At 38.5% G+C, this 27,995-nt stretch overlaps 1 protein-coding gene across 2 annotated transcripts in view; it reads left to right on the top strand.

Moving 5' to 3' along the window:
• PLA2G4A (phospholipase A2 group IVA) overlaps window positions 1–27,995 on the top strand; it is a 174,257-nt gene that overhangs the window by 131,709 nt on the left and 14,553 nt on the right. For both annotated transcript variants that reach the window (XM_059875405.1, NM_001075864.1), the window contains 4 exon segments: window positions 1,578–1,649; window positions 7,504–7,746; window positions 15,788–15,972; window positions 27,757–27,952. In XM_059875405.1, the coding sequence (XP_059731388.1) occupies window positions 1,578–1,649; window positions 7,504–7,746; window positions 15,788–15,972; window positions 27,757–27,952 (696 nt within the window).

Consider the following 27,995-nt stretch of genomic DNA (forward strand, 5'->3'; position numbering starts at 1 on the left):
AAACAACACATCTGAGGCTGGATGAGACAATAGCTGAAGGCTGAGGAAAAGGAGAATGTTTATACTCAATATTCTTGAGAATATGCTTTTTTGTTAGATGTCCCCTTTGAGACCAGTGGTTGGCAGCTTTTTTACTTTCACTGTGTGTCAGAATTAAGGGGAATATTGTGTCCTGAGAACCCCCGGCCGGCAGGATGCATGTTACCTCAGATTAGGGAAGGGTTTCCAGGAATGAGACCAGAGAGGTGAGTGATTGAGGGGAATCTCAGGACTCCTGGTGACCCTTTCATCCATTGGCCAGCTAAACTCTGCCTCTTAAAGGGATGCTCAGAGGTGGTTTTAGTTTCATTTTTCTCTTTCAAAGAAAGATTTTAAGGTCAATTGGAGTGTAATATGAGCAAACCAAATATTATACCTACATTTTTCTGAGTTTAAAAGCCCAAATGGTTCTATCACTGAAAACTATAAATTTGAAGTCAGTCAAAAAAATAAAAATTCTATTGACTAATAGAAGGAAAAAAAAAGTCACTCTACAGAAAAGGATTTCATGTAAAATAAATGTTCTCTCAAAGTTTAATTTTTCTATAAATGATGATTATAAAATGGTCTGTGTATTCCATAATTTGGGTACTTTTTTACTTGAAAAAAGAGAGCTAGGTATAATGCTAAATTTTACTCTTATCTTTAAGGCTTTATGGTTTCTATTTTAGTTTTTGTAACTGTTCTCTTAATACATTCTGAAGAAGCACAAATTGAAACCAAAACACACATTTCAGTAGATAATATTCATTAGTATTTAGTAAAAAGTCCCCTCATATTAGTAACTTCATTCATCTTAGTAAAACCGTTGTAGCCCATTGTAGATTTTGGCTTTACCCTATACTGACTATCATAAACGTCATTTTCACATATTTAATTAAAGAAAAATGTATCTTTTGGGTAATAAGAATTCTATAATCAAGCTGTTCTTCCTGTAAGAATTAATACAAACAAAAATTCTCCCCTTTAAATCACATATGAATAAATTCTAAACTATTTTTTTGTGCTCTGGGACATTTTGTTTTCCAATGAGAAATTTGTTTTTTTTTCATATAAATTTATTTATTATAATTGGAGGTTAATTACTTTACAATATTGTATTGGTTTTGCCATACATCAACATGAATCCGCCACAGGTATACACGTGTTCCCCATCCTGAAGCCCCTCCCTCCTCCCTCCCCGTACCATCCCTCTGGTGGTGTGGTACCAAACTCTCACACTTAACCACTTGCTACTATATTTTGTCTTTTATATACTTTGTTCCTTGGATTGTTTCAATTTTTGTTGCCCTTGTAAAAAGCATCTGACTTTTTATAATTCCATTTTATCCAAACTGGCTATTTCTGATATGTAGAAAATATATGTATGAAAAATACTCATAAATCTAATACATTTAAATTTACTACATTGATCTAGATTTACACTGATAAGTCTAGTAGAGCTCACTGTGGCCTTGCTGAGAGTACTTCCTTATAGTAAATTTCACTGTGAGTCTTGACACCTGAGATTCTTTCATTGTTTTGTTTTCTTTCCGCAGAAAATATTACAGCAAAGCATATTGTGAGTAATGATAGCTCAGACAGTGATGACGAATCACAAGGACCCAAAGGTAAGAGAGCTGGAAACTCCTCTGGAAGAACTGCATTAGGAAAGACTATGAATGTTTTGTCTGATTTTCTCACTCAAGATACTAATGGTAGTCTCTGCTTAAGGCACGGAGTGATAGAATTGTAGCTTTCAATACAGACAGAATCAATGCCATATATGCAATAAAATATGCAACATGTAAGTATGCCTTATTCCATTTATTTTATATACCTCAAAAATTTTATCAGTTGAACAGAGAACAAACTGAGATGGCACAACAGAAATACCAAATTCTGTGTCAAATCTGATTAGAGCACTAGGTTTCTAAGCATAGAAATGGTGATGTGGGAACATTTTTATGTAGCTTTACTAAGTAAAGTTTCATCCTTTAAAATCTTATTATTAAGTAACATTTGAAAAATTAAGTTCTCACTCCATTCCTGAGCTTTATATCCCATTGCCAAACTTCTCTCTCAAAGGGGATCAGTGATGGAGTAGATTTATTGAGAACTTTGTGTTTCATGTATCGCTTTGTTGTATAAACAGGTTCTTTTACACCTTGACAAGGCAGTTTTCACCTTGTGTGGATCACGGTAGTCCGTGTGGAGTCAGGGAAGAGCTCTGGAAAAGATCTGGCATATTTGTTGCAATTGTTATGGTAAAATGGAATGATTTTACATTTGGACAGAGCCATTTGGGCAAATGTTCCCAATAGCTCAAAAACCAAAAAACAAAACAAAACAAGAAGATTTTACAACAACTAGATGAACATGTCCTGTTATAGTTTGAATAAAATCATCTAGATTTTAAAAGAGATTAAATACTTTTTTGTCCAAAACTTAATTACTCCATCAGCTAAGGTAAGGCTATTAGAAGAGGCTGTTTTATCTTTGCTGAATCAACACTGAAATTAAAGTTCTCTTTTCAGAGCCAGGCTGTTATTTGTCAGTTGTTCGGGTCTTTTTCCTTCTATTTTGAATTTCCTTTTAATGAAGGGGGATAGAAAAAATGATGGACAGCATATGCCTACCACTTACAGAATTAATTCTGTATTGATGTTGGGACCATCAAGTAGATTAATAATGGTTTATTGATTATTAGGTAAATGGCCAAAATCATCAGTACATTTGATCACCTCTACCAGTACTGGCAGATTATCTTAAAGCTGAGAAGCTCAAGGACCCTCTGAATATGGCTGCTTTGGTTTCAATACCAGCCAACATTGGAGAATGGTATTTAGGGTGTTTTTGAGGACTTCTTATTAGCTCTTAATATTCTTTTTTCTTTTTAAATAACCTTTATTTATTAGAATAGTTTTAGACTCACAGCAAAATTGAGCAAAAAGTAGAGACAATTCCCATATATTCCCTGTATCCACACACATCACCTCCACCACTTTCAACATCCTGTACTAGAGAGGTACATTTATTACAGTCAATGAACCTATACTGACACATCATTATCACCCAAAATCTAAGCTTTCGGGTTCACTCTTGATATTGTGTGTTCAGGTTTTCACAAATGTATAATGACACATATCTAACATTATAGTGTCATCCCTCTGCTTCCCATCCCCCACCCCCCTGGCAATCCCATCTTTTTACTGTCTCCATCATTTTGCCTTTCTGGAATGTCATCTAGTTGGAATCATGCTATGGATAAACTTTTCAGATTGGCTTCCTTGTCTTCAGTTCAGTTCAGTTGCTCAGTCGTGTCCGACTCTTTGCGACCCCATGAATCGCAGCATGCCAGGCCTCCCTGTCCATCACCAACTCACGGAGTTCACTGAGACTCACGTCCATCGAGCTGGTGATGCCATCCAGCCATCTCATCCTCTGTCGTCCCCTTCTCCTCCTGTCCCCAATCCCTCCCTGCATCAGAGTCTTTTCCAATGAGTCAACTCTTTGCATGAGGTGGCCAAAGTACTGGAGTTTCAGCTTTAGCATCATTCCTTCCAAAGAAATCCCAGGGCTGATCTCCTTCAGAATGGACTGGTTGGATCTCCTTGCAGTCCAACGGACTCTCAAGAGTCTTCTCCAATACCACAGTTCAAAAGCATCAATTCTTCGGCGCTCAGCCTTCTTCACAGTCCAACTCTCAACATCCATACATGACCACTGGAAAAACCATAGCCTTGACTAGACGGACCTTTGTTGGCAAAGTAATGTCTCTGCTTTTGAATATGCTATCTAGGCTGGTCATAACTTTCCTTCCAAGGAGTAAGCATCTTTTAATTTCATGGCTGCAGTCACCATCTGCAGTGATTTTGGAGCCCAGAAAAATAAAGTCTGACACTGTTTCCACTGTTTCTCCATTTCCCATGAAGTGATGGGACCAGATGCCATGATCTTCGTTTTCTGAATGTTGAGCTTGAAGCCAACTTTTTCACTCTCCATTTTCACTTTCATCAAGAGGCTTTTTAGTTCCTCTTCACTTTCTGCCATAAGGGTGGTGTCATCTGCATATCTGAGGTTGTTGATATTTCTCCCGGATATCTTGATTCCAGCTTGTGCTTCTTCCAGCCCAGTTTTCTCATGATGTACTCTGCATATAAGTTAAATAAGCAGGGTGACTATATACAGCCTTGACGTACTCCTTTTCCTATGCATTTAAGTTTCCTCCATGTCTTTTCATGGCTTCATTTCTCTTTAGCATTGAATAGTATTTCATTGTCTGGGTATTATTACACAGTTTATCCATTCACCTACTGAAGAATATCTCGCTGCTGCTGCTGCTAAGTCACTTCAGTCGTGTCTGACTCTGTGCGACCCCATAGACGGCAGCCCAGCAGGCTCCCCCGTCCCTGGGATTCTCCAGGCAAGAACACTGGAGTGGATTGCCATTTCCTTCTCAAATGCATTAAGAATATCTTGGTGGCTTTCAAATTTGGGCAGTTATGAATGGCACTGTTATAAAACTCCATGTTCAGATTTTTATGTGCATATAAGTTTTCAACTCCTTTGGGTAAAAATGAAGGAGAATGATTTGCGGTATCATGTGATACAAGTATAATTAAGTTTTGTAAGAAACTTCCAAAGAGGTCGTACCATTTTGCTTTTCCACCATCAGTATTTGAGTGTCCTGTTGTTTCAAATTCTAACCAGCATTTGGTGTTGTCTGTTTTGGATTTTGACATTTCTAATAGGTGTGTAGTGTCATCTCGGTTTCATTTGCATCTCCCTGATGACGTGTGATGAAACATCTTTTCATAAATGTACTTGTCATCTATATGTCTTTAAAGATTTTTTTGTGTGTGTGGACCGGTTTTAAAATCTTTATTGAATTTGTTACAATATTGCTTTATTTCCTGTTTGGTTTTTTGGCCTGGAGGTATGTGGTATCTTAGTTACCCGACCAGGGATTGAATCTGCACCCCCTGCATCAGAGGATGAAGTCCTGACCATTGGACTGCAAGGGAAGTCCCCTGTAGGTCTTTTTTGGCAAGGTGTATGTTAAGGTCTTTTGCCCATTTTTAAGTCAGGATGTTTGTTTTCTTATTGTTGAGTTTTAAAAAGTTCTTTGTACATTTTGGGTACTACCCCATTATCAGATGGGTCTTTTGCAAATATTTTTTCCCAGTCTGTAGCTTGTCTTCTTCTCTTAGGGCTTCTTTGTATTTAGTCAAGTGACTTTGAACATGATTTTTAGGCATTTTCAGGTTCAGTTTTTTCAAATCTGTATTGGCATCATTTTGCCTCCTCTTTACAGAATTGCTGCAATTATAAAACTAGCAAATGCACACAAAGGGCTTTAAATTGTGAAATTTATTCTAATTAAATTTATTTTTTAAATTTAAAATTTTTTAATAAATTTAAATTTAAATAAATTTAAAATAAAAATATTTTAAATTTAAATTATTAAATAAATAAAATTAAATTAAATTCTAATAAATAGAAATTTACTATTAGTATTAAAGCTAATAAGCAAAATATATCATTTATGTTATCTTGTTGCCATTTCCAAATATGTCATATGGAAGGTAGATCCATTGCTGGTATAGAAGTGAGATAAATTTAATAGCAACAATAGTGATGATGAAAAAGGAAAAGAAGAGGAAGCACCAAATCTTTGGAAAATAATTGAGTATCTTATTCATATCCTGTGTAACTAAAGATATAAATCATTTTTTTAAAGCTTGATTTGTTCTAGTGAAAGATTTTCTTTGTCATATTTGGCATTAGAAAAGTGTGGGAGTAGAAAAGAGTGTATATTTGTTTTTTCATGACTATGCAGTCAATCTGGATTGGTTATGGAGAGAAAGAGCCCTTTACTTACTGAGCTCAGTTAAGCTAATCTTTTGAAGATATTATGGTTTTATGTATGTTTAGTTAACATTTATTGAAAATTATGAAGTTTGAATAAAGATTCTCTTTTTCCTCTCTCAGTACACACACACACACATGTATGGATTTATTTATGCATGTATATTTATATTCAAAGTTCCCAGAAATCTGAACAGGAGTGTTCTAGGTAAAGGGATTATCCTCTACCATACAATGTTCTTAGATTTGAGTTATGAATGAAGAATATTGATGATGATGATTACGATGCTGCTGCTACTACTTCTCCTACCGACTAGTGTTTACTGAGAATTTAACGTAGGCCAGGCACTTTTCTAAGAAATTTGCATGAATGCATTAACTTAATTTATCCTCATAACAACCCAATGAGGTTTACTGATGAGGAAATGAATACTGAAAAGGGTCAATTAACTAGTAAACAGTGGAGAGAGGATTGGAATCTGGGCAGTCTGATTCTGGAACCAGTGCTCTAAATAATGACACAATATGGCTTCCCAGTAGTAGTCACGAGTGCATCGAGTTTAAGGAAAAAGTCATTGAAAACTGCTTCTTTGGGAAGATTGTCGAATTCTAAGCCATTTGAAAACATAAATTTAAATTACAGACTTTTAAACCCCAAACTTTATAAGCAAGAATGCAATGACATTTCAGAGGGTGTTTATAGAGAAGCAAATATATGTTGAATCCTTCAATTGTCTGCTCTCAGTTTGCATGATTTCTGGATGTTTATTAAACATGACAGGGAAGGAAACTTGGGAAAGAAAGGGGATTAGCTACTATGGATATTCCCTCTTATGCATAGCCATAGCCAAGAAAAGAAAAGAATGGGGGAAAGGGAAAAAAATGGAAAAATAGAAGTTTCTCTGGAAATCAAAGAATAAGACAAGTAACACTGCCAAGAATATAGCCTTTAGACTGACTATTTGGAGAAGGAAATGGCAACCCACTCCAGTATTCTTGCCTGGAGAATCCCACAGACGGAGAAGCCTGGTGGGCTACAGTCCATGGGATCACACAGAGTCGGACACGACTGAAGCAACTTAGCAGCAGCAGCAGCAGCAAACTGACTAGAGGTAAAGGGTAGAAAAAAAGAAAAGTGAAGTCACTCAGTCGTGTCTGACTCTTTGCGACCCCATGGATTGTAGCCTACCAGGCTTCTCCATCCATGGGATTTTCCAGGCAAGAGTACTGGAGTGGGTTGCCATTTCCTTCTCCAGAGGATCTTCCCGACCCAGGGGTCAAACCTGGATCTCCCGCATTGTAGGCAGAAGCTTTTTACTGTCTGAGCCACCAGGGAAGTTGGTAAAGGTAAGAACAATTTAAGAACAAAAATGATTAACTGAAATATTGACTGTATTAATTTACATGAATAAACATTTGTTGAATCAAAAACTGGAGGGATTTGCTTGGCATTTCAGTGGTTAAGACTCTGTGCTTCCACTGCAAGGGGGCATGGGTTTGATCCCTGGTCGGGGAACTGAGAGCCTGCATTCCCCTAATGTTAACACTCCATGACCAAAGATCTTTTTTCATTTTTATGGATTTTAGACAATGTATAATGATCTTTTTCCTTAGGCACTGAACATGAAGAAGCAGAAAGGGAATACCAAAATGATAATCAAGCAAGTTGGGTCCAACGTATGCTCATGGCCTTGGTGAGTGACTCAGCTTTGTTCAATACCAGAGAAGGACGTGCCGGGAAGGTGCACAACTTCATGCTGGGCTTGAATCTCAATACATCCTATCCAATGTCTCCTTTGAGAGACTTTACCATGCAAGAGTCCCTGGATGAAGACGAATTGGATGCCGCGGTCGCAGGTAGGTACACAAAGTGTAACCCACAGAAGCTAATTCAAGAGATTGTTCTTCCTTTTCTGGGGAGGAGCATTTTAATTATTGTTACTAGTAACTCATTTATAATCCAATTTTAAAACATTCATGTAATGAGGGGAGGGAATTCCCTGGTGGCTCAGATGGTAAGGAGTTTGCCTGCAATGTGGGAGACTCAGGTTTGATCCCTGGATCCAGATGAGCCACTGGAGAAGGAATGGCAACCCACTCCAGTATTCTTGCCTGGAGAATCCCATGGATGAAGGAGCCTGGCAGGCTACAGTCCATGGGGTTGCAAAAAGTCGGACACAACAGAACGAGTTCACTTTCTTTTCTTTTTAATGGGGGAAGGACCATGAATTATTGTTTTTTTTGGCAGAAAAAAATACACTGGACAGGAAACAGCATCGTTGTGTCAGCATAAATAATTTTCATTGAAATATTGAGAGGGACTTTGCTTCTCTGTGTTGGTCAAGGGTCACTCACTGGAAACAGGAAACCCTCTCGCTTGTTTAAGCGAAAGGGGTTTAAAGAACGGAATTGAGTGCTTACAAAACTGTTCTGAGGCGTGGAGGAGCAAGCTCCAGGCTAAGCATCTAGGAATGATTCCAAAAACACTTCAGAATCACCCCCACAAACGCCCCCACAACAGTGCTTGGCAGTAGAAATAGCACAAACGCAGTCTCTGTCTCATTTCCTCCGTCAAATCTCATGTGGGTGTCTCTCCTTGGCAAAGGGAGTAAGTCTCAGCAGACCCAGAGCTGGGAGGGAATCTTACGTACGAAGTCCTCGCCGCCCCCCGCCCCTGGGAGTGCAGAGCAGTAATGCCTGCCCCCTAGGGGTGAGAGTCAGCCGAATTTACCAATTTGCAGCGTCCCTCCGCCTATAGAATTTTTTAAAATTTATTTTTAATTGGAAGACAATTGCTTTACAATATTGTGTTTAGTTCCTGCCGAACTGTCAACATGAATCAGCCATAGGTATACATATGTCCGCTCCCTCTTGAACCTCCCTCCCTCCCCCCACCACATCTCATCGCTCTAGCTTGTCACGGAGCACCTGGTTTGAGTTCCACTTCATGCATCAAATTCCCACTGGCTATCTGTGTTACGTATGGTAATATATGTTTCAGTGTTAACCCTCTCCATTCGTCTCTCTCCTTCCTTCACCCACAGTGTCCACCAGCCTGTTCTCTCTGCGTCTCCATTGCTGCCCTGCACGTAGGTCCTCTTCTGGACCCCATAGAGTTCCTATTATACAGAGTGAAGTAAAGTCAGAGAAAAAGAAATATCATGTATTAACAGGCTATTGAATGTGTCCCTCCAGTTCTCTGAAAGATTGGGTAACTTTCTTAAGGTCCCTTAAGAATCTCATCGAGAACCCACTCACTTTCAGGATTGTCAGTTAGCCAAACTTAGAGAATACTTCCCTCGATTCTTCATTTCCATGGGTGTTCCAAATTAAAAGTTAAATTTGCCTTGGTAGCTAATGACTACATAATCATCTTTCTTATAATGCTCCTGTCATCGTAAACTTTTTCTACTTCATCATGCCATCTTGTTTCTCTTAACTGCCCAAGTGTCATTTTTCAATCATTTCTGCCTAAGAACATTGACAGAAGGCTATGAAAATGTAAATGGAAAAATTTCCAAAAATCTTCCTGCTACTCTTTGTTGAAGTATTCTACCTATATTTGTCAAAATTAGGAACATGGCTTTAGATCTTTTTGTTTAGGTAATGCTGTTTGTTTGTTGCTTGAGTTTAAGGGAAACTGCAGAAGCAAAATTTACCACTGTTTTTAAACAAGAGAAGTGGAAACTCACTATATTTTGCCTTATGTTTGTGGCATCAAAGTCTAGGATATGAGATATATCTGATTATAAACGTGCCATGCAAACCCTTTCATATGAACTATAATGGGTCTATGAATATTTGTGTTAAAGTCAGTGTCTTTTTTAAATTCATCCAAAATAAAAACCCTTGACTGTACAATCAGTGATGTTAATTGTGTGTGTGTGTTACTTATGATTTACTTATTGCTATTGCCTCTTGATGAAAGTGAAAATGGAGAGTGAAAAAGTTGGCTTAAAGCTCAACATTCAGAAAACAAAGATCATGGCATCCGATCCTACCACTTCATGGGAAATAGATGGGGAAACAGTGGAAACAGTGTCAGACTTTATTTTTCTGGGCTCCAAAATCACTGCAGATGGTGATTGCAGCCATGAAATTAAAAGATGCTTACTCCTTGGAAGGAAAGTTATGACCAGCCTAGATAGCATATTCAAAAGCAGAGACATTACTCTGCCAACAAAGGTTCATCTAGTCAAGGCTATGGTTTTTCCTATGGTCACGTATGGTTGTGAGAGTTGGACTGTGAAGAAGGCTGAGTGCCGAAGAATTGATGCTTTTGAACTGTGGTGTTGGAGAAGACTCTTGAGCGTCCCTTGGACTGCAAGGAGATCCAACCAGTCCATTCTGAAGGAGATCAGCCCTGGGATTTCTTTGGAAGGACTGATGCTAAAGCTGAAACTCCAGTACTTTGGCCACCTCATGCGAAGAGTTGACTCACTGGAAAAGACTCTGATGCTGGGAGGGATTGGGGGCAGGAGGAGAAGGGGATGACAGAGGATGAGATGGCTGGATGGCATCACTGACTCGATGGACGTGAGTCTGAGTGAACCCCGGGAGTTGGTGATGGACAGGGAGGCCTGGCGTGCTGCGATTCATGGGGTCGCAAAGAGTCGGACACGACTGAGCGACTGATCTGATCTGATTGCAATACCAGTTAAATGCATCTTCTTTAGAAACTTAGGCTTTATAGATGAGAGATGATGGGCTTAAAAAAAAAAAAAAAAAAACTTAGCCTCACAGAGTATTTAGAACTAGAAAGAAGCATTAGTATTTTACTCCATAGCAAAGGAAGATTAAAGGAGACAGCATCATGTTTGCCTAGAATTGCTCAACTGAACTGGAATTGGGACACTTGAAAAGGCCTCTTGACATTGCTCAGAAGCCTTTCCCTTCTGCTCACCCCCTTCCTCATAGCCTTTGGTTTTATTAGTCATTGTCTTGCTGATGTAAAAATGGAAGTTTCCTTGTGTGTACTTATTACATCTGTTTTATGTTACTACTTTGATCTTTCCGTGGTTTACACAGCACAGGCTCTGCACTCAACATTTTAACAACTTCCTGGTGATTTCACAGTAGATTTGGAAGTGTTAGGGTTCCTAGGTAAAGCACAGTGCTCAGTTAAATTTGAATTTCAATTCATATGTATATATATATAGAGAGAATAAGTACGCTCCTTTGTAACATTTGGGACATTCTTGTATAAAAATCATTTGCTATTTATCTGAAATTCAAATTTAACTGGACATCCTACATTTTTATTAGATAAATTTGGTACCCTTAGGAAGTGTACCTCTTTCATTATGCTTACCTTATTTCAGATTGTTCTTCATTTTCCTCTTTCTTCTTTTCATCCTAAAATATGATATTACATATTTTAATATTGCAATTAAAATATGATATTAAATAGACTAAATATTTATTTTGGGGGGAAATTTTGATTTGTTCTAACCTAAAATTATTAAAGTGTTAGTAGCTCAGTTGTGTCTGACTCTACAACTTCATGGACTGTAGCTCGCTGTAGTCCATGGAATTCTCCAGGCAAGAATACTGGAGTGGGTAACCATTCCCTTCTCTAGGATGTTTTCCCGACCTAGGGATCAAACCTGGGTCTCTTGCATGGCAGGCAGATTCTTTACCGTCTGAACCACCAGGGAAGCCCCAAATTATTTTAAAGTAATGAACTTTGGAAGGAACTTTAAATATTGTCAGTGTATATCTCATCAAATTATACTTGTTATTTTGTATTTATCTGACTGAAAAAATGTATACAGAATGTTGACTAGTCAAAAATCCAGTCAGATAAATGACAAGTTCATTCAAATTTATTGTTTATAAACCAGCATTATTAAAAATGACTACAGTTTAGACTGAATGTACTAAATTGATTAGTCTTTTTTCAGATAAAACTTTTACCAAGATGGACTCCATTTATCTCCTTCTGGTTATTTCCAAGTTTTAGAATGACTGTATGTTTGGAATGAAAAGTTACAAGGTTCACCATAAATGGTATTCAACTTGATTCATAAAGTCTTCATTAAAAGTTTTATCTAGTATACAATTAAAACACCACAGTTTAATTAAAACATTAAGGTTATTCCTCTTTTATCTTATATTTAGAGTTTTTTATCTTATCTGTATATTATGTCGGGAAAATTGCACATTTGCTTTACTATTTTGTTTAAACAGATTAAAATTAGAACATCTTAAAACAATCAACCTAAAATGAGAAAAAATTAGTGTGCTATTTTTGTGCTTATTACTTCACCTTGCAGTCCCTCTTTTGAAAACAAGAGACATCAGATGATAAAATTCCCTTCATTTGTTTACTTCACAGTAGTTGTATACCTGTGGAAACTAATTTTGGATAAGCTGATCATTAGTTACGTGACTTCTTTCCTGTTTACTTTTGTGTTTATGTTATTTTCTGCAACACACGCCATCTGGAATAAGAAATCAAGACATGAGTTCATCTAGGGAAGGGTTCAAAACACAAACATCCAAATATTTGTGCATTATAAATGGAATCAGTTGATGTATTTGTAAAATGACCATGATAAAATTTCCATAGCAGAATCTCTTTAAGGAAATAGTTCATGATTATAAAACAGAGCACGTTTCCATACCTATCAAAGAACCTGATTCCCTCATTCACGGGTTTGGAAACCGTGTATGCTTTAATTTATGGGAGGATGTTCTTTCATAGGGGCACTTATCAAACTTTCTGTAACATTTTAGTGGATAGTAATAAACAGGGATCAAGTTCAAATAAGTTTGGTAAAACTAACAACTCCACATCCCTCTTCACAATGCAATGGGATGCTCTAATGAGTTTGAGAGGTCCTACTTAAAGACTGCTCAAGTATAGTACTTTAAAAGCAGACTTGCTATATCTGTGGAGAAGGAAATGGCAACCCACTCCAGTGTTCTTGCCTGGAGAATCCTAGGGACGGGGGAGCCTGGTGGGCTGCCGTCTGTGGGGTGGCACGGAGTCGGAGACGACTGAAGCGACTTAGCAGCAGCAGCAGCGGCAGCTGTATTTGAATCCCAGTTGTGCCATTATTAGCTGGACAGTCCTGTGCCATTACTAGCATAACCTCAGTAAACAACAAGAGAAAAGTAGAGTGAAACTAAAAACCAGCGCCCTGATCCCGATGAACCTGTTGGTTAGTGAGTGTGCAATAGTCCTTACTGTTTACCCCAAAGGCTGACTTTAAAATAGTAGTTGTTAACTGTCTTAGAGAGTTATTGTCCGGATTAAGTAGCATCTCCTCTTAAAAGTGCTGTTAGTCCAAAGCATAGTAAAGAATATAGGGAACACACATTATAATTTGCTGTTACTTTAAGTTGTTGAATCTTGCATTTCTCAAACTGATTTAATCATGCAACTCTTGTTACATAGAATATCTGGTAATATCTTGCAAAACAGTATTTTTTACAACACAGTTAAGAAATATTGTTTCCTGTCAGTTTAGGTGGATAGTTGGAATCATGGTGGTTAGCTACATGCCAGAGCTGTGAGTTGGTCTACATAAAGCTTTTTCTCTCAAATGTAATCTTGGATTTAAAAGAGGAAAAAGGAGACTATCAGTTTCATGATGAGAGGGAGCAAATCAAATAGAATAAGAGAGAAATAGTCTGTTACTAGTTAACCTTTTAGCTGAAATTTAAAGCATCATTTTATGAAACCCAAAAAATTATTTGTGAATTATCATTGTAGTTTCTTTATTAGGGAAAATCACTGCACTGTAAGCAAATATTCCCATTAATGTTTTTAACTTTTTATGCTTATCGTGAAATATGCATATCAATGTGGTTTTCATGATTGATAGATGCATGTGTAGATTACCTCTGTACATTGCACTTGTTGCGTTTTTAAATTACCCATTTCAAAATTCTTTAGTCTTATGGCTGTGCCACTCACTTTCTGAAGTGACAGTGTGACAGTGTGTTTAGGGTTTAGACTTCGTGGACCAGGCTTTGAATCTTGATTCTTACTATGTTAAACTGGACCTATGAGGGCCTCGTATCCTTATCTTTAAAATGATATAAATGATATTTCCTTTGTCTTCTGGTAAATCTTATATATGAAATTACTAATATATGGGCTTCCCAGAAGGCTCAGTGGTAAAGAATCTGCCTGCGATGCAGGAGGCACGGATTCGATCCCTGGCTCAGGAAGGTCCCGTGAAGAAGGAAATGGCAACCTACTCCAGTATTCTTGCCTGGGAAATCACATGGACAGAGGAGCCTGGAGGCCTGCAGTCCATGAAGTTGCAAAGAGTCAGACATAGCTAAGTGACAGAGCACTACTACTATACGATATATTATATACACTCAAATAAAGCTGCTTTTAGGAGGAATAAAAATACACAAATAAAAATTTTCCAGCTTATCAGTAAAATATTTTAAAACTTACACAGACTCACAATTTTTTACCTTATAAAATTGTTAAACAATAAAAATTTCAGAGGGATAGATGTTAAAGTTGGGTTTGATAATATATATGTAATATAACAAAGGGGCTTCCCAGGTGGCCCTAATGGTAAAGAAGCCACCTGCCAATGCTTGAGGTGCAGGCTTTGCTGCCCCATGGCTTGTGGGATCTTAGTTCCCAGACTGGGGATTGAACCCATGTCCCCTGCATTGGAAAGCAGGTTCTTAACTGCAGGAATTGAACCCATGTCCCCTGCATTGGAAGGCAGATTCTTAACTGCTGGACTAGCAGGAAAGTCCCTGAATCTGGTTTTAAAGTCTCCTTCTCAGGGAGGTCTCTCCTGACCATCTACCTGAGGTTCTTCCCTATCCTACTCTTGTTGTGGTTGTTATTCAGTCACTAAGTCGTATCCACGGTTTTGCAGCCCATGGCCTATAGCCCACCAGGCTCTGCTCTGCATGGGATTTCCTAGGTAAGAATACTGGAGTGCGTAACCATTTCCTTCTTCAGGGGATCTCCCTGAATCAGGGATCAAACCCATGTCTCCTGCATTGGCAGGTGGATTCTTTACCATTGATTCACCAGAGAAGCAGCACCCCCCCATTCCTATTACCCTCTATTATTTTTTTCATTCCTTTTATCAGTGCCTGAACCATCTTTTAATATATTTGTTTACTGATTTACCAGCAGTGTGCTCTATTGGAGCAGAGTTTGTGTCTCTTGTTCAGCACTTAAGGAGTGCCTAAAGAGCAGCAGACAATGTGTGTTTGCTCAGTTGATTGGACTATTCTCCTGGACTTCCATCACCTAGAGAGATGCTTGTGGGATCCTTCAGACTCTGCCACTCCCTAGTTATGCCATTTTAGAGATGAATTTCATGTATTTCATCCTCCATTTATAGTATCCTCTATCTCACATGTCTGTTCTAAGTCTTAAACAAGATAATGCCTGAGGAAGTGTTTTTAAACCTGTAAAGACCTATGTAATGTAAGTAATCCTAGGACAGGGCTCACAGTACACAGCTTAAACTTACTCCTAGGGCCTGAGCCTTGATTGCATTTTCAATATTTTGTCCCACTTAATTCTCATAGCAGAGACTTCCCTGGCATTCGAGTGGTTAAGACTCAGGGGGCACGGGTTTGATCCCTGGTCCGGGAGTTAAGATCTCACATGTCTCATGACCAAAAAACCAAAAATTAAAACAGAAACAATATTATAACAAATTCAATAAAGATTTTAAAAATGGTCCACATCAAAAAAAAAAAAAAAATCTTAAAGAATTCCTCACAGCATTCTTACTGATAGAATCTTTTACTCTGATATTACAGATGAAGTCTCCAAGGCCTGAGGGTCTAACCATATGAAATTCTTCTCACATGTTTACATAACAAATAGTTTTAAATTCTAAATAATGTTAAGTGATCATTTAATCTATTCTGTTCGTTTCTTTCCTTTTTAAAGATCCTGATGAATTTGAGCAGATATATGAGCCTTTGGATGTCAAAAGTAAAAAGATTCATGTGGTGGACAGTGGCCTCACATTTAACCTTCCATACCCTTTGATCCTGAGACCTCAGAGGGGAGTTGATCTCATCATCTCCTTTGACTTTTCTGCAAGACCAAGTGACTCCAGTCCTCCGTTCAAGGTAAGGAGAATTTATATAGCATTCCATCATCTGCCACATTCTTTTGCATGTCTTGTAGCTCTCTTCATCTTCTGGACCACGATTTCTTGTCCCTTTAGCCTATTTTCTACTTTATTATGAGTTATATTTCTAAAACACAGATGTGATTTAATCACTTTTCCACTTAACAAAGCTTTTAATTGATTTCCCAAGCCTCATTCACGTTCACAGTCCTGAACAGGACAAGAACAAGGCAATACATCTGAAGTTGAGGAAGCGAATAGCCTGAAATTTGAGAGTTAGCAGGTAAAAGACAAGTAAAGCCAAGTAAAGTCATGCATGGGCTTCCCTGGTAGCTCAGTTGGTAAAGAATCTGCCTGCAATGCAGGAGACCCCGGTTCCATCCCTGTGTCGGGAAGATCCCCTGGAGAAGGGATAGGCTACCTACTCCAGCATTCTTGGGCTTCCCTGGTGGCTCAGCTGATAAAGAATCTGACTGTAATGTGGGAGACCTGGGTTCAATCCCTGGGTTGGGAAGATCCCCTGGAGAAGGGAAAGGCTACCTGCTCAAGTATTCTGTTCTGGCCTGGAGAATTCCATAGACTGTTTAGTCCATGGGATCGCAAAGAGTCAGACACAACTGAGCAACTTTTACTTGATTTTTCAAAGCCATACATGGGGAATGTATAACATGAGGAGAGAAGAGGACGTGAAATAGTATCTTGATGATTCAACAGCAGTATCTGGGGAAAAGGACAAAAATGAAGGAAGTATGCAGTATTATAAAACCAACTGAAGATATTTAACAACAAGATGTCTTTGGTTAAGTGGATAAGAGCAGTTTCAATAGGGCCGAGAAAGCAGATGTCATACTGCAGTGATTTGAAGGTTAAGTGGAAGTTAAGAAAATGGAGAAAATCCTGTAAACCATTCCAGGAAAAAGGAAATGGACTATATCTGCAGGAGGATGTGGGGAATAGGAAAATTGCATGTATGTGGAGGGGTGGGTTGGAAATACTTGAGTGTGTTTAAATGTTTTGATGTCTAGGACTTGTGAATGAAGCAATGTTGTGGGAGATGGAGAGATGACGTATACAACAGAATCACATCCCTGGGAGATTGTAGGGATGGGGAGTGGAAGGGAGACACAAAAATACAGATGGAGAGGAGTCTAGATACATCCATATTGGGACAAGACAGAAGGGGGTATTGTGGTTGTGGATTGGAGGTTAGTTGTAGGCACAGAGATGGGCAGTAGGAAAGCACTCATGTAATGACTTCTAACTTTTAGAGGAATTCGGAGTCAGCACTATCTTTTGAGTAGAGAGGAGGTAGAGCCAGGGGTACAAGGATAACAAGTCTGCCTGTCTGAAGACACAAGGAAAATTTCTAAGTAGGGTCATGTGGAAAGATTGCCGGGCAGCATCTAAGTGAGACATGAATGTTGTCTGTCCCCCTGACTTCAAACTTCCTTTCAATATAGCCTAAGTATTACCTTTCTTGGCCTCCACAAGTATAGTTTTAGTATGAAAGGCTTAGTAATTTCTCCTAACACAGCAATTTTCATGTTGTTCTGTCTGTATTTGTTTACTTCAACTCTCTGTGAACTCTCTGTGAACTCGTTGGAGACTAGAACGTTAACTTGTGTGTGTGTTTGTGTATATTTGTGTTTTGTTTTAATCACTTGGTTCTAATTGCTGTATAGGTGCTAGCCCAAATTATGGTATGTAGGATATGTTTCGGAGAAGGCGATGACATCCCACTCCAGCACTCTTGCCTGTAGGATATGTTTCGGAGAAGGCGATGACATCCCACTCCAGCACTCTTGCCTGGAAAACCCCATGGACGGAGGACCCTGGTGGGCTGCAGTCCATGGGGTCGCCAAGAGTCAGACACGACTGAGCAACTTCACTTTCACTTTTCACTTTCATGCATTGGAGAAGAAAATGGCAACCCACTCCAGTGTTCTTGCCTGGAGAATCCCAGGGACGGGGGAGCCTGGTGGGCTGCCGTCTATGGGGTCACACAGGGTCGGACACGACTGAAGCGACTTAGCAGCAGCAGCAGCAGCAGGATATGTTTTATGGGTGAATGAATGAAATATTATAATAGAGATGAAGTTACTATCTCCGTTTCATAGATTAAGAAACAGGTACTCACAAGATTAAGTGAAACGTTTCACGGTCTCCCAACCAGGAAGAGTTAGTGATGACCCAGGTTCTTGGACATGTTTTCATTTCTATTGTACATAATTAAGATGTTCTCGAGACCCAATAATGGTTATAATAACTCTTTAACATATATAAATCTCATATTTTAAAAGTGCTTTCATATTTCACCTTTTTTTGAGGCAGTTAGTAATATTCAGAGAAGGAAACAAGGATTGATGAGATAAGAAATCTCATCATGCCAAGAAGTTAAATAAGATAGTGGGTGAAAGGTCTTCCCCATTAAGCCATTAAGAATCTGCTTGCAATGCAGGAGACATGGGTTCACTCCCTGGGTTGGGAAGATTCCCCTGGAGTAGGAAATGGCAACCCACTCCAGTATTCTTGCTTGGAAAATCCCATGGACAGAGGACAGACTACAGCCCATGGGGGTCATAGAAAAGTCGGATATGACTGAGTGACCAAACAACGACAATGGGTGAAAAGAACGTAGCCCAGGGGACTTCCCCAGTGGCCCAGTGATTAAGACTTTGCCTTCTAATGCATGGGGCATGGGTTCCATCCCTGGTTGGGGAACTAAGATCCCGCATGCCTCAGGCCAAAAACCAAACATAAAACAGAAGCAATATTGTAACAAGTTCAACAGAGACTTTAAAAATGGTCTACCTAAAAAAAAAAAAAAAAGGAACATAACCCAGGATCTGGCTGGGGAAATACTAGGTAAGTAATGGTCAAGGTGGACTACATTCCAAGGATCCAGGATGAGAATCTAACACTCTTTTCACTTCACTAGCTGCCTGGCTTTATATATACGATGTATATTCTTTTTTCTGTGCTGTGTGCAGCAGTTACTGGTAAAACATGGTTCTTGATGTCTAAAACATTTTAGCTTTTGGCGGGGAGGGGGAGACTTCTAATTGACAAATTTTCTTGTTAAATAGTTATTTGGGTTTATATAACTATGCATATTATGTAAACTTATACAACTGTGTGTATTGGGCTTCCTTGGTGGCTCAGTGGTAAAGAATCCACCTGCCAATGGTTCAGGAAGAATCTGATTCCATAAGACCCCCCTGGAGAAGGAAATGGCAACCCACTCCAGTGTTCTTGCCCGGAAAATCCCATGGACAGAGGAGCCTGGCGGGCTACAGGCCATGACATTGCAAAAGAGCTGGACCTGACTTAGCAGCTAAGCAACAACAACTGTGTGTGTTATAGGAGATCCATTCGAAAATAGACTGGTGTGTTCTGGAGTAGATAAGCAGGGAAATCAGTGAGATAGGATGAAAATGGCACAGAAATGGCAATGAGCACATCTGAGGAGTGGTCTGATTAAAGTGATAGATTTTAAGTCATTTTAAGGCATGATTCTAGGAGGGCTTTAAAGAAGAATTTATGGTTGGATGATAGCAAATGGAAAATCAGTGAAGGATTTCCAGCAGACAAATGACTTCATGAAACTGGAATTTTAGAATGATTAATCTGATAACGGAAAATAGGATGAATTGGAGGATGGAGAGCAAAAGGTTAAAATTAAGAGGGATTTACTGTAATGTAAGTGTAGGACAGTGAAGTACGCACCAGGGAGGGTGGCTGTGGAAACAAGAGCAGGGTTTGATGATGGATGAGCAGCAGTGGGGAGGTGAGTTTCAGTGCATGACTCCACTGTGATAATTTAGGAGCTCATTCTGGAGGTGGAAGAACCTGATTATTCATTTCACCAGTGGAAGTGTAAAATGTCAAAGTCTTCATTTTATACATGAATCAGAGCTCCACCACCTTAATGAACTGATATTAGAAGGTTTTAGAATATTATGTTGTACCTCTGAAAAGAACTCACTATTTCTAATTAAAAAGAATACTCATAAAAATACATCAAGTGCTTCTGCTATTCATAGACAATAGCTGTTGATATTTTGTTTTTATTTTTTTCTCTCTTCACTGCATGTGTGCATACATATGTGCATATGTGTGTGTATCAACACCAGGGTTATATATTTTTGCAATCTGCTTCTTTCTTCTTAAAGTTACATTGTAAGCATTTCCCCATGCCATTCAATATTTTTAGAACATAATTTTAAACACAGAATGATATCTCTATATATGAATAAGCGAGAATTTATTATCAGTGTTCTGTTTTCAACTTTTAGATTATTGCTGTCTTGTCAATTCTTTCTTCTAATTGTCATCTTTGCACATGAATTGTTAATCATACTTTTTATTATTCCCTTACTTGGATTCTTAGATATATATATGTTGAGATTCTTTAATAAACATTTCCAGATCACTTTCCAAAAAAGCTGCACCAGTTTATATTACTATATTAGATTGTACAGGCAAATCCTTGTTTTACATGGCTTTACTGGCATGGAAAAATATTACAGCTGTTTATGCTCATAGATGTGCTTTAGAATTATTTTGTCAATTCCCTACACCTTACCCTCTTCCTCCTATGTGAATATATCCTTTAACTATTGGTTTGGTGTAGCATGAAGCCTATCATTCTAGAAATAATGAACTGTATTTTCAGAGACTTAATATAAAAGAAATTGCAATATATTATATATGATACATTTTCCTCCAAAAATGGACTTCAGAAAATTCACAGTGAGTGAAATGAATTTTTAAGTCTCACTTGGAATATTTAAAATGATTTTTTAAACTTATGAGTATTGTTATATAGATTGTCATTATAATAATATGCATTTCAATATGGACTTAAAAGGTTATCAAATATAATTTTTAAATTAATAAAAAATATTGTACTATTAATACTAAAGTGGAAATACTTATTATAGGTATGATATGTACTAAGTTTCTTCAGTCATATCCAACTCTTTGTGACCCTATGAACTAGCCTTCCAGACTCCTCTGTTCATGGGAGTCTCCAGGCAAGAATATTGGAGTGGGTTGCCATGCCCTCCTCCAGGGATCTTCCCAACCCAAGGACTGAACTTGGGTATTCTGTGTCTCCTGCACTACAGGCAGATTCTTTACTCCTGAGCCATAAAAATTGAATTGTACATAAAAGTTTTTGATAGCAGGGAAGTTCCAATGCAATACCTGAATGTATGCAATAAGGTTTTTTAAGGTGATTAAATAATGAATATTTTTCTATTTGGGTGGCTTGTCTGGTGGCTCGGTGGTAAAGAATCTGCTTGCCAATGAAGGAGATATGAGTTCAGTCCCTGGGTCGGGAAGATCCCTTGAAGAAGGAAATGGAACTTACTCCAGTGTTCTTGCCTGGAAAATCTGATGGACAGAGGAGCCTGGTGGGCTACAGTCCATGGGGCTGCGAAGAGTCAGACACAACTTAATGACTAAACAGCAATGACGACAACAAGTGTCCTATTTCTTATTGGACACCATTTGAAGTTAAGAGTAGAGCATAAATCCTGAGCAAAAATTTGGAGCCGGTAACTATGTTTAATTTCATAAATATAGTTAAATCTCAGATTTTGTCAGGGAGATATAGAATGATGGATATCATGCCTTTTGATAAAGGCAACACAGTTCATATTATATCTACTTTATAACTAGCCTAGAAAGTTCATGACGTCAATGTCAGTGATAATGAAGGATTTTGTTTTTTATAGATTAGTGGCTACACACTCCTCTAATAATGGTCCAAATATACAGAACCTCATAACTCTAAATACTGTGATTAATTGATTTAAGAAAAATAATTTTGGGTTTCAATTTATCAAGTTCTTTTTGTTAATCATTTAATAACAGATATATGCCATGCAAATATAGTTTACCTGTAGGGTTTATCCAAGATAAATTTTAATAAGGTTTGTTCTTCATATTGGTCATAAAAATAATCCAGTACCTTCACAGTCAAGTCTTCAAAATAAATAGGTTGAATTTAAAGGAGGGGGGGAAAAGCTTTGGATGTTTTGAGGAATAAGCAAGGAATACAGGGAAGTTTAGAGTTTACCATTCTAGATTTTTTTCCTTTAGCTTATAAAGTTTTATGTAGAGTAATGGATTTGGATTGTTATTCCATCAATTATGTTACTTTATATTATGCTGCCATATATTGGGCATGAATCTAGCTGTATTTCAGTGCCCTTCTAAATGCTTAGTGGCTGGAAGCCAGAACAATGCGTTCATCCTCTTAAAAATAAAAGGAAAGAGAGAAAGAAGGAGAAAAGGAGAGAAGGAAGCAATGAGGGAAGGGGGCAAGGACAAGAGAATCAAAAGGAAATTAGAAAGTAGCTAGTCTTTACAAATTATAGAAGTAATGTATCTAAATTAACTTTATCAAGGTCAACATTTCATTTACCCACAAAAAAGTGCTTCCTTTATTCCGAAAGAATCCATCTGCAATGCAGGAGACCTGGATTTTTCAAACCCTGGTTTGGGAAGATCCCCTGAAGAAGGAAATAGCAACCCACTCCAGTATTCTTGCCTGGAAAATCCCATTGACAGAAGAGCCCTTAGGGCAACAGTCCATGGGGTCACAAGAGTCAGACACAATTTAGCGATTAAACTACCACCACAAATAATACAAAAAAGAATCTGTATTTTTCAACGCTAACCTGATTTATTTGTTGACATTATGGCATGCTCCTTGGTTTAGAACCTCTGTATACATTGTACTTAGATTGTTAAGTTGGGTCAAACCATCATGGCCAAACTAGTTCACGTGTTAGCTCTATGGGCATCAGTCCAACATGGCTGATGAAGGGAAGTGCATGTTATTGAGTGTAGCCTTTGTAGGCTTACTGCTTAAGGTCATTTTCTGGGGTTATAGAGTTGGACACGATTGAAGCAACTTAGCAGCAGCAGCAAATTGCCACAAACAACAGAAATGTATTCTTCTCTCACAGTTCTGGAGACCAGAAGTCAAGATCAAGGTGTCCTCAGGGCCACACTCCCTCCTAAAGCTCTACAGGAGGATTCTTCCTTGTCTTTTCCAGTTTCCAGGAGTTCCAGGCTTTCCTTGGTTTGTGGCTACATAACTCCAGTCTCAGCCTTTGTCTTCCTATAGCCTTCTCCTCTGCGTGTGTGTGTGTTTTCATAAGAATATTCATTGTTGGATTTTATGGCCCACCCAGCTAGTCCACAATGATCTCATCTTCAGACCCTTAACTTAATTACACTTGCAAAAACCTCTTCTCCTAATGAGGCTGCATTCACAGGTCCTGGGGGCTTAAAGCATAGACTTATCTTTTGGAGGCCCACCATTCAACCCACTAAACCTGTTTGGTCATGGGGGCTTAGAGGCCTTGTCATGAGGAAATATACTCAACGTTAATTTCTCCTTACATATTTTTGTGAATGTATAGTACCTTCTCAGCGAAGAAGAACTAAGGAGAAATGTAAAGTGCTCTGTACACTATTAGATATAGAAAATTATTTTTGTGCCTATTGCACTGTAAAGCTCTTGGGACCTAACACTTTTTTTTGGAGGTGAGAATGATCATAACCACAAAATAATGAATTCTAAATTGTTGTTTTTATCCATTGTATCTTACGTTAGTTCCTTTAAAAATTTCCTGCTGCTGCTAAGTCGCTTCAGTCGTGTCCGACTCTGTGCAACCCCATAGACGGCAGCCCACTAGGCTCCCCAGTCCCTGGGATTCTCCAGGCAAGAACACTGGAGTGGGTTGCCATTTCCTTCTCCAATGCATGAAAGTGAAAAGTGAAAGCGAAGTCGCTCAGTCGTGTCTGACTCTTCGTGACCCCATGGACTGCAGCCCACCAGGCTCCTCCGTCCATGGGATTTCCCAGGCAAGAGTACTGGAGTGGGGTGCCATTGCCTTCTCCAAAAAAAAAAAAAAAAAAAATTTCCTAGAATTCTGTAAATTTATTTACACAGTTATACTCCTCTATCCAATCTAAAAATAGATTTTAAATAATGAGAAAACACATGCCCTAGGTATACAGAGGAAAAAACCTCATTTCCTCTGGAGAAAAGGTAATATAATATAATATAATATAATAAATATAAAGTATATATTTATCTACATGTATAAATAAATAAAATGGCATATATATGCCATTCACACTATAGTTTGTACGTATTTTTATATTATTCAGATTGTTTTTCCTATCTTTCAAAGTGTTTTAGTCCTCTTAAATGAGTATAAACATCCTACAAAGTATCACTTTGAAGGATACCTTCAAATTTTTATCTTCACAGAAAATCATTTTAGTTAATACTATGTAAATTTATCATGAATTAGTCTATGGAAATCTGAGGTGTCAAGCAGTAACCAAAATGGATGGTTAGAACTCAGTTCTGCTGTAATTTGTGCAATAGCGATTTTTTTTTCTCACTGCATTCTTTCAAAATATTCTTTTCGAACTCGTCTGTTCCACTCATAGCTGCGTCACTGTTTCTCAGCCTTTACAAACAGTAAAATGAGACATGGGAGGAGAGCAGACGGTTTTTCCATCCTGTAATCACTGCCTTATAGTCATCAGGTTTTAATCCTTTCCACATCAGGCTCATATAAGGAAAGGGAAAGTTTCCATCACTTCCTGATTCCTGCATAAAATATCTATCTAAAAATAGCTTGGTCTCTTACCTCAGGCAATCCCCTTCTCTTTCTCTGCACGCTCACACGTCGTTGGTTACACCCTTGAGTCATGTTTGCAAACACTGGAGAGCCCTTCCTTTCCCTTGTTCCCATGCAGCTCCACAGTGTGAACTTTTGGTTTTATTTTGATGTTGAATAATTGTTAATGAATAACTGTGAACAGTGCTAGACAAGAAATAACAGCCTGAATAATTCAGCTGAACAGGAAGATAAAGGATTTAGAGATAAGTTTTCTCAAGTTTCAAACACGCAATTGTCCCTGTGTACATATGGAATTTTAAGTGAAATATAATCACATTTAGCTTGACAGTTTATGGAACAAATGTTTTAATATAAATCTGTTTTCCCAGATTTTTATTCCTCAGTAAATGGCATTGAGAGAGTCGATCAGCTTAATGTTCACACTTCAGAAGCATCAGGAACAGTGAATGCTCAATGAAAAGCATTTTTTTTTCCTAAATTTAAGGTGCTATTTTAAAATAACTATTTTCTTAACTAGGTTAACACAACTGTAAAGCAATTTTCATCCAATTAAAAAATAATTTATGGGGGAAAACTCACATATAAATAAATACTTTTCTTAAATATAAATTACTGAGTTTATATAAATATATGATCTCGCTTAATCCTCACAGCAATGCTCAGGAAGATGATAGTATCAACTTTATTTTATAGCTCATTTATTTACAAGTAAGTTGCTGAGATAAGAAACAGCTGAAATGTAGATAAACGGGGATTGTGTGTGTGTGCTCGGTCACTAAGTCATGCCTGACTCTTTGTGACCTGATGGACTACAGCCCTCCAGGCTCCTCTGTCCATGGGATTTTCCAGGGAAGAATACTGGAGTGGGTTGCCATTTCCTTCTCCAGGGGATCATCCTGATCCAGGGATCGAACCCTTGTCTCCTGCAGCTCCCGAACTGGCAGCTTCTTTGCCGCTGAGCCACCTGGGAAGCCCCAGAATGGGATTGGGAGTCTGCTACTTCAAAGACAGTACCCAACCCAGTCCAAGTGTGTTGGTTGTTACTTATGACCCCTATGGTGCCACTAGCGGAGCATCACTGCATTTTTTTTTTTTTTTTACATAAAACCATTTCTTCCATATGGAGCTATTGCGCTAAGCGGTTTGTCTCAGATCACCCAGCTTGCAAGTCAAGATAGGCTGGGCCTTTCAGGCTGCACAGCCCAGGTGTGAAGCCATCCGTCACGTTCCCTCTCTCTTTCATACTGCACTATCATATCTATTCTTTATCTTCCCCCTTAAGTTACGATCCCTAAGTATTCAAGGATAGCTCCTCTCTTATGCCTGGAACATAGGTACTCAGTCATAATGTCGAGTGAACTAATTTGCACTGTGAGGAAATACTCCAGGTATGCTGCAAAATCTCACGGCAAATAAATACTTTACTCATAGCATTTGCCGCAGTTTTAAACCTAAAGGTTGTTTAATTACTGTCTCTCATCCACCAGGCTACGTACATCCTGTAAGAACAAGAGTTTTACTCACCATTATGTCCCCACCTCCTAGCACAGAGCTTAGACTGACGACTAATGATTATCATTGAAGGAATCAATGTGATGACAAAGAAGTTAAAAAAACTTAAGAGGGTAGTGATCATTTCTCAAAAACTTCTGCTCTTTAGGGATTTCCCTAATAGTGCTGCTCTCTCTCTTCCTTCTTCTTTTCTTTCTTCACTTTTCCACCTTCCATATCTTTTCCTCTCTTTACTGACTTTTATTTGGCAAACGTGTATAGAAAGTAATGTGACAGGCATGCTACTGACTATTGCACTCAGGTTAATTGATTTAATTCTAATAGCAGTCTTATGAGATATGGATTATCTTGACCATCTTTACTTTATAGTTGAGGGTATTGAGTGTAGAGGCCTCAGGGAACATGGCCAAGGTCCCCGAGCGTGCACTTTAACTCTGGCAGTCTGGCCCCAGAGTCTGCGCTTTCCCCGCTACCACAGTCTGTTTATTACTTGTCCCCTCTTCCTTTAAGCTGCATTTCAATAGAAATAAGCTCTATTCACTGCACCTCTCTCTATTGATTTATGTTCTCCAGTTTGAATTAGTTATTTTTTGTGCTTACCTTCTGTGTTAGTCATCCTTGATGCAAAAACAAGCCTAAAACCTCAGTGAGGTGAAGTGAAGTCGCTCAGTCGTGTCTGATTCTTTGTGACCCCATGGACTGTAGCCTACCGGGCTCCTCCGTCCATGGGATTTTCCAGGCAAGAATACTTGGTGTGGGCTGCCATTTCCTTCTCCAGGGGAACTTCCCGACCCAGGGATCGAACCCGGGTCTCCTGCATTGTAGGCAGACACTTTACCGGCTGAGCCACAAGGGAAGCCCAAAACCTGAATAGTCAACAGCAAACATGTACTTCTTGGTCATGTTACATGTCAACAGAACAGCTTCTTTTCATAAAGAGAAGCAAAAAAAAAAAAAAAAGAAGCTAATTCAGAGCAGCTCAAATGTTTTTGCATTCGTAAGATGTATTCATTTTTAATCAGTTTTGTGGAGAAAATGCAGGTAAAAATTCAGTAACAGAATGGTCTTCATTCTGCCTCACAGATTTTTTTAACTTTGAAGGGTTAAAAAATATTCACATGGCTTGTAAATGCCCAGAACCCATTGTTGTTGTTGTTGTTTAGTCGCTCAGTTGTGTCCAACTCTTGTGATTCATGGGATTTCCCAGGCAGGAATACTGGAGTGAGTAGCCATTTCTTACTCCGGGTATCTTCCCTGAGCCTCCTGCCTTGCAGGCAGAGTCTTTACCACTCAGCCACCAGGAAAGCCTGCCCAGAATCTCGAGCAATTGCGTCAGTGTAATTTCAGTCAGTTCAGTTCATTAATAATTTTTCCAATGCTGCCTATGGAACTAGCCTTATATAAAGAACTAAAAAAATGATCATAAGTTTGTTTATGGAATAATTTTGTATTTTTTGAGATTGATAAGTTTCTTAAGAACAAGATCGTTACTCATCTTTAGCAAGGAACATACTAACACATAGGAGATAGCTAATGAGTAGTGAATGATGAGCGGACCAGCTGAACAAATGATCTTTCCCTCTCTTCCATAGGAACTTCTACTTGCAGAAAAGTGGGCTAAAATGAACAAGCTCCCCTTTCCAAAGATTGATCCTTACGTATTCGATCGAGAAGGACTGAAGGAATGCTATGTTTTTAAACCCAAGAATCCTGATGTCGAGAAAGATTGCCCGACTATCATTCACTTTGTTCTGGCCAACATCAACTTCAGAAAGTACAAGGCTCCAGGTACATCGGGAGTTATAGTCTGTAAGGCAGAAAGCTGATAAAG

The sequence above is a fragment of the Bos taurus genome, chromosome 16 (assembly GCF_002263795.3).
Source record: "Bos taurus isolate L1 Dominette 01449 registration number 42190680 breed Hereford chromosome 16, ARS-UCD2.0, whole genome shotgun sequence".
In the NCBI taxonomy this organism is placed as follows: Eukaryota; Metazoa; Chordata; class Mammalia; order Artiodactyla; family Bovidae; genus Bos; species Bos taurus.